At 43.5% G+C, this 8,002-nt stretch overlaps 1 protein-coding gene across 1 annotated transcript in view; it reads left to right on the forward strand.

Moving 5' to 3' along the window:
* LOC118322988 (Na(+)/H(+) exchange regulatory cofactor NHE-RF2) overlaps positions 1–4,548 on the forward strand; it is a 32,439-nt gene extending 27,891 nt beyond the window's left edge. The window contains exons 4-6 of the mRNA XM_035654884.1: positions 1,883–2,036; positions 2,169–2,287; positions 2,426–4,548. Coding sequence (XP_035510777.1) covers positions 1,883–2,036; positions 2,169–2,287; positions 2,426–2,584 — 432 coding nt within the window. The 3' untranslated portion in view covers positions 2,585–4,548. The remainder of the gene's footprint in view (positions 1–1,882; positions 2,037–2,168; positions 2,288–2,425) is intronic.
* The last annotated feature ends 3,454 nt before the right edge of the window (positions 4,549–8,002 follow it).

Here is an 8,002-nt window from a genome sequence, read left to right on the forward strand (position 1 = left end):
ACACACACACACACACACTAGTATCAAGAGTTTCCCTAAGGAATAGTCCCATGAGAAATAAGCTTCTGTACTGTTCCTACAGCATTTATTAATTAGCCCAGCAGGCAGAGAGCAGAGTGTATTGTCTTGCGTGGGATAGACTGTTAATGAAGGGCTGTGAAACATGACACAACACCTGTTGTTTGGCTGAATACAAAGATGCTTGTTCTCTCTGTATCAAACTGTCAGTCTGTGTCCAGACTGATGTCTGTTTTTTATGTCTGCCTGTCTTATCTGCATGATTCCTGGAAGGAAACTATACATTTGTGATTTTCAATATAAGAGAAGAGTAGGAGCTGTTCTTATTTTCCATCTGTTGAATCCACCTCTTCAAACTCATTCACAGGGTTGTGTTCTTTCCACTTTCTCTCTCTCTCTCTCTCTCTCTCTTTCTCTCTCTCTCTCGTCCTTTCTTTCCTGAAAGACCTATAAAGTCTGTCTCATTGCACCTACTTGCTTAAAGTCCTATTTTCCACGTTTATTTCACCCTGTTCTCTTCTCCCTAAAATGACAGTTTACACTTTGCTCTCTCTCCCTCTGCTTTACCATGTTCCATCCTGTCATAAGCGGTGAATTTTAAACAAATTCCCCCTCAGGACGCTGACACCTGAAACCAGCACTATAGCCGGAGCCCGGGAGAGCCATCAATAATTGATTGTGTACCAACACTAACTTGGCGTGGTGTGAAGCTACCTGCCTCAAGAGAAGCCAAGGTCTAGACAAAGCTGTTGAAACGCAGGCCTCCAAATGCACGTAGCATCTAGATAAGAGCAATAACAGAGTAGGCAGGTGTAGAGGGAAGGGCAACGTTGTCACACAGATGGTCAGTCACATGCACACATATTCATTATGTACCTCTGTTCAGCTGTTTGTGGCCCTGATGTTTTCTGATTGTTGTCGACGGTATTTACAGTCGTTTTTATAATGTGTTAAATCATGACTCCTACAGCTGCATGAACATCTGTGAAGGATGAAGAATTTGTGGGTAATGACAAGAGTTTTAGTAACATTGTGTGGATTGGTGCAGGCTCTGGTAGTCATGTTGAGCAGTGTATAATCAAAACGTTGTTCCATGGCTCCACCTGCTGGATGAATGAGGTAGCACAGTGACAGACTCTATTGTATGCAGTATGTCAACAGTGAGTGATGGGAAGCAGGTTCATCCAGGTGCTCTGTTCAAAATAAAAGTGAATGTAACTTTACCAATCCACTGACATGGACTGTTTGTAACTCCCAGGCAGAAATAGTAGTGGTCAATCATGCCTGCATGTTTTGGTATTGTTCATGTATTCATCCTTTTGTGGGATGTTAAAGGTCAAGTAGACCTTCATGGCTGCAACCTCTGCTATGAACACAGACACTGCCAGCTATCCACGCTTAATGGAAAAGACATTTTATAATAATAGGATTCTTCCTCTCATGAAGATTTCTTATCTTTTTGGTTTATTTATCTTTTTGTTTTCAATAGGAGTGACTTGCCTAAATCCCTGTGAAAGGAACTCCACTTGTGTTGTATACATGCTTACACACTATTATGAAACTCATAACAGTGTCCTAAAAATGAGAAATTGCTATTCGGCCAGATATTATGATTACAAGCTGGTATTCTGAGCATGCAGGTCAGTGAAGTAATCTGTTGAAATGGCCAAGTCGATAGCTTTTCAGTCAGTTGTTGTGAGTAATGTTTACCAAGATCTGTGTGCATCCACTATGGCCGATAGAAAGCATATAAAATCACCTAAAAGCCATGTTAATCATAGTGTGTAGTGTACTGAGCACAAAAGTTCTAACAGTTAACTAACAAAAACTTCAAAACTCTTCTGTTTTTGTCCGTGTGTTCTAGGTAAATGGCGTGAACATTGAGGGCATGCGGCATGCAGAGGTGGTGGCCTTTATAAAGAAAGGGGGAGACGAGACCTGGCTGTTGGTGGTGGACCCAGACACAGATGAGCACTTCAAGAGGAGGGGGATTGTCCCCACAGTCAGCCATCTCAGAGGTAGGACTGCTGTTATTTTAGCTATTTTACAAGTTATTTGTGTTGAGCCTATAAGCAATTTTTGAATGAATTATGTATAAAGATTATAAAAACTACTGTTGTGTAAAACAATCTATGGGCTTCTGTGTGTAGACTATGATGGTCCCTCCATATCCAACGGCTCCCCCAACCCTCAGATCAACGGCAGCTCCACCACGCAATCCTTCAGGTCCACACGCTCCGACCTCAGCAGCCAGGGCAACAGCACACAGGTGGGTGTGAGCATTTGTGTATGGTGCTATGTTTGTACGGGTTAGGGTTAGGGTTTGTTTGTTTCTTTGGTCATCCACATGAACGCCAGGACCCTCAACCCTTCTGTCTGTCTGTCTTCAATAACATCTCCCGTCTAGCTGGCGGATGATGAGGGCGGGCGGCTGCTGGACCCGTTCGCTGAGATGGGCCTGAGCGCTACGGCAGCAGAAGAGAAGATGAAGGTCCATGCCAAAGAAAAGAAGAAGGCGCCGCAGATGGACTGGATGAAGAAATACGAGCTGTTCAGCAACTTCTGAGGCGACACTTCACACACCAAAGGACAGAGATATGAGTTCTCCGCGTGGACAAGTTTGTGTTGGGCGAGAACCTCCCTCTTAATACGCAGGTCATGTTTTTTTCTTAGAGAAAGAACCAAGATCCCCCACACAGCATAATATTTTGTTCCTGAACTCAAATGTGACAAAAAAGGAAAAAGCTGTACAATGGATTTTACATTTTAAGACACTTCAGAGACTCTTTATCAGCTACTTTTCTGAGTGACTGCAAAAAAACTGTTTCCCATACACGTGCTTCTTTCAGATGGGAGTATCGCAGGTTTCCACATATTTGCCTAAATCTTTTTCTCTACTTTGAACATCCCACTCCTTGACACACGTTTCAAACAAATGTGGGAGACAGCTATTTTTGTATTTAAAAAAAGTATAAACAGCTATTAAAAAACAGTATCCCCAAGGGTTTTACGGACACTGTGACATTAATGATTGTGGACATTGTGGGAGTTTTGGCCTATCAGTCGGAGGAAGCCAAAGGTTGGCAGAAGATCACTGTGAAAGAGTTGAGACCCTCCATCTCTACCCCACGCAGATCCTTGATAATAACCACAGACCAAGAGAAGGATGGCTGCGTGTACTGGTTGTGTATAATGTATCCTACATGTATTTGTACTTTTACATAGAGTTAACGAACTGATCATCAGATTAGCCCTGCTTTATTCAAAAAGAGTTCATGTTGCTTGTCATTTAGCTCTCGACCATAATAAGTGTATCACCACTAACTTTTTTTCCCCAAAGTGCTCCAGTGCACGTGTGCATGAAAGAAGGGAAGCACCACTAACATTACACGTATTGATACAGTGAATAATGGAAACTGGAACAACAAGAAAGGAAGATTTATCAGGGCAAATGGCGTGATGAATGAGTTTATCATTGGTGAGGGCTTGATGCGTACAGCAGAGGGCAAACTTACGCCACAAATAGAGGCCCCTTATGGCAGTAAACCCAATAGATGTTTATCCAGGATGTTATGTGCGGGTTATGTCGGAATATTTCTTACTTAGGAGCAGTGACTTCCTGCGGTCTCCACCGGTTGCCTGGCAACAGCTCAGGGCCAAGAAACAGTCCAGCACAGAAAACAGCAAATTATCTTTTTTTTTTTTGATTAAGCAAACCAGATATAAGATGTTAATCAGTGAGCTTTAGAGGTTGCTGGAAGGTGGATTAGTTACCTATTAGACAGAGCCAGGCTAGAAGTTTCCCTCTGTTTCTGCTTTAAGCTAAGCTAACTGGCTGTTTGGGTAACTTTCCATCAGAAAAAAAAAAGGGTATTTTCCAAAATGTCGTGCTATCCCTTCAATTAAATAAGAAAGGAAAGGGAGTCAAAGGGCTCAGAAGTGCAGCTAGCACGTTTGAGGCTGTGGTCGGAGTGAAGGGACATGCTCGGCCACATCAGGAGCAGAGTGTTAGCAGGTTGCGGGGCGGAGGGAGTGCAGGAGGAGCACTCAGTGAGGTCAGAGATGCTCTGGAGGATCTAGTGAAAGAGACTGTGGGAGCCATGGAGCTTACTGAGGATTATTACACACACAGAGACAGCTGTCGCACATACGCTACACACATTTGGAGCACAATGTGTATGTGTGTGTGTGTGTGTGTGTGTGTGTGTGTGCAGAGAAGGTATACAATGCCGTAGTCCATCATATGCCTCCAGCGTGTTAATGTAATGCATTGCAATAAGAGGGACTGCAAGTTGAAGAAATGTCAGTCACATATGTCATCTTGTCTTCTTCGTACCCATTCACACCCTTACATGTACTTCACACACTAACAGAAGTGTCTTGATTCATCTTTGACAGTCAGTCTGTGTGTTCTGGCAGTCTGTTACCATGGCTGATGTATACGGTAAAAAGCATACAGTATATATGGCAGGTTGCATTTTTTTCAATAAAGTGTGACAATGGCGTTGTCATCGTCTCTCATGCCCTCTCTGTTCTGTCCTCTGTCTCTTGACTCAACATTTTGTTTTCCATCACTCTCATCTGCTCCACAAGCTCATATTTGCTTATTTACTTTCTCTCTCCTCTACTACAATATCTCTCATTTGCTCCTGTTTCCTCTCCTTTTTTCCTCTCAGCCCCCGCTCTCTCCAGCTCTCTCTCTCTCTCTCTCTCTCTCTCTTTCTCTCGCGCGCTCTCTCTGTCTCTCTTGCTGAGGATTATGCCGGCGTACAGTTTCAGTTTCAGCCTGTTCTCAGAATTCTCCACCAGCCAGCTGCTGCTGTGAGCTCTCAGGCCACACAAAGGTCAAACAGAGGTCAAAAGTGTATTTGTATGCACATGTGCGTGTGACGGAGACAAGTGTGTGTCTGTACTTTTATGTGTATCTCCATTGTCTTCGTTGAGATCAGCGACATATAGTATGTGTTTGTGGGGTTTTTTTTGTCTGCATCTTCATCCAGTCTGTGTGCATTTATTCAGATAGTCAGTGGTTACAACTAATACAACAATGTAACAATACTCCACTACAAGTCAAAATCTATCAATTAAAATACTCAGCAACATTTACTTACGGTTTCAAAAGTACTGGTTGGGCAGAAAATTAGCCCCTTTAATGACATGTATTACAATGACAATGTATTATTTATGACATTATTTGATTTGATTCTTACGTATTGCAATTATAAGCATTATTTTACTGCTGTAGCTGGTTGAGTTGGAGCTGGTTTTAACTCTTGTAAACAGTTGGAAAGTTTAACCCAGTGGCTCCCAATCCAGAGGTAGGCCCCCTTCAAAGTCTGACTTGATAAATCTGAGGGGTCCTGAAAATATTAACGGGGGACAAAACAAGAAAAAACACAGTTCTCTGGGCCTCGAAGAGTGATGACATGAAACCATTTGAGAAGTTTAAGGGGAAATGTCTCTGGCGAAACTGTTAACAACTCATAGACATCTGAAATGTGTCTATGATCAGTAGGTCAGTCAGAGTCATACACAGTAGTTCATGTGGCGCCAAGTACAATAATTGCCGTAAAAATGGACACGCACAATACACCTGCTTGTCCACTAGGTGGCGCACCACCAGCATTTAGCATCCAGGAAGTAAGACAAACCTGGTAGCGTGAGGCTGAGGGTACATCCAGTGCCCTACCTGATCTTTGTCGAAATGTAATGCCACACGTGTGCACATTATCAAGCTCCCTGGAGGTTATGGCAAGGCCGAGCAGTGACGCCAGCACATCAAAGGACGGGCCCAGTTCAAAGCAGTCTGCAATTTCAGAGCAGTAAAAGCAAGAGAACAGAAGCAGAGAATAGAGCCACAGGTGGGCATTTTCTGTTTAGCCTGTTTCAGCCAATGCAAGCATTTCTACTTACTATTGATGATAGATGATTGCTAGTCTCACACCCTAGGTTCCTGTCCTCCTGCAAACTCCAGGACTTTAATTTAAGTTTTCTGTACAAACAATTTTTTCACCTGTGCCTTCTCAGCCTTAATTTTATTCTGTTTTTTTGTGTCTCTGAATCTTTCCTCTGCCCTCCAATTCCATTCAGTAGCCCACTTCGCCACCACCATCCCACCCAAGTTAGAGTGCCACCCATGTAACTGTGCCAGGGCTGCCTGGGATGCAGCAGTGCCCGCAAGGAGAGAGAAACCAGAGACTGACAGAGAGTGAGCGAGAGAGATGGGGGGTGGGGGGAGTGCGTCCCCATGGCAACTGTGTGTTTTTGTTAGCGCTCGTGAGTCAGACAAGCAGTGACTCACAGTCAGGAGGAAACACACACACACACACACATACACATACACAGTCACATTCATACTCACACTCCCACTCCCTCAAAGGGAAGCCAAATAAGGACAGCTACACCAACATGCACAGAGAGGGAGAGAGCGAGAGGGCAGGAAAACGAAAAAGAGAGGGGAACAAGTTGGATAATTTGTGCTATCCCAGAAAAATCAAGAAAGAAACAAACAAAAGGAAAAAGCTGCCAGTGAGAAAGATGAGAGCAGCAAAAGACAGAGAGCTGGGATTGGAGAGTTCATGTGGCAAAATGGAGGGAAGCCGAAGAGCCAGAGGGCACGAGTGTGGGCACATACCCTCTCCCAAGAGCACCCTTCACATGGGTGGGGGTAGCGGAAACAAACGCAGACACACCCAATTTGTGCACACCTTGGCTTAACTCAGTAAACCACCCATTTATTGTCTGACGCCTACACATTTAGGAAGGCCACCTGGTTTTGCACAACAAACCTTTAATGTATTTGATTTTGCAAATCTTTTTTGGGGTGACAAACTGGGAAAAAGTTTACCAAAGCTGAGGTGTGAGGTTGGGTTTTTGTGTGTTTTTGACTACAGAGTTGGTCACATAATGTTTTTTTGTTAAAATGAGTAGTTTGATTATTCTTGCATTCGTCATCTCTGTCCCTTCAGACTGAGGGGTTTATTTTCTCACGGCTTGTTGTTTTAGTGGGGGAGACCTTTGGGAAGATGACTAACTGTATTTACAGTGAGGAGTGATTTACATACAGTTACAGACCATTGCTCATCACACACTAAATGTCTTTTTTGGCTACTGTTGACCTTTATAGTGGCTCTTTGTGTGGGTGAGAGTTCCCCACATATTTGGATAGCAGCAGAAGCTAGACCACCATGCAGACCCCTTATTCTGCAAAGATGTATATCTGTGTGTTGTTACAGTATCATACATTTTATACACTGCAGGTTCTCACCCCTCCACCTCACAAAGCTGACAATTAACCTCCAGTCAGTGGCTTTATGACTCTCTCTGTCTCTCCCCATCGTTTTCTTTGCACTCCTCATTCAGTTCAAGTCATTGCGCTTCAGTGACATGTATTGTCAAAGCCAAATAATGACCCAATTTAGTCATACTTGAAATGTAATATACAGTAGCATGTGATCACCAATATCTAAAAGTGAAACAATATACATTCAAAACAAATCTAATAAAAAGGTCTCTCTGTCTCTCACTTTCTTTGTGTGCAACTTTCCCCTACTTTCAGTATCTCTCTGTACCTCTTCAATGGCTGAAGTTCAGCTCAAAACAGCCAATCAGGGCCGATGTTGATGATCCTTCTTGTCAGTTTAATCTCCACAGAGATAACAGTACTAGAAATATCACCTGTCCTCCAACGGCCGAGGGGTTGTTCCACATGTTTTTTTATCCTCATTTTCTTTTCTTTCTTTTTTTTTGGGAGTTTCACAACACGGGTACAGGAAAGCCAAAGCACACACTTTCAACTTTGAACAAAGCTCCGATTAAAAAACATAATGCCTTCCTCGATAAAAATCACTCTGGCTTTTCTTTCCAGGCATGTTTAAAGACAGATCCTCCTTCATCTGGATTCATCCCTCCATCCCGGCCACCCCACCCACCCGCCCCCAGCAGGTGAGCAGCAGGTGAGCAGCAGGTGGAGAAAGCAAGGCGT

The sequence above is a fragment of the Morone saxatilis genome, unplaced genomic scaffold (assembly GCF_004916995.1).
Source record: "Morone saxatilis isolate NCDOM2014 unplaced genomic scaffold, NCSU_SB_2.0 Contig14, whole genome shotgun sequence".
NCBI lineage: Eukaryota > Metazoa > Chordata > Actinopteri > Moronidae > Morone > Morone saxatilis.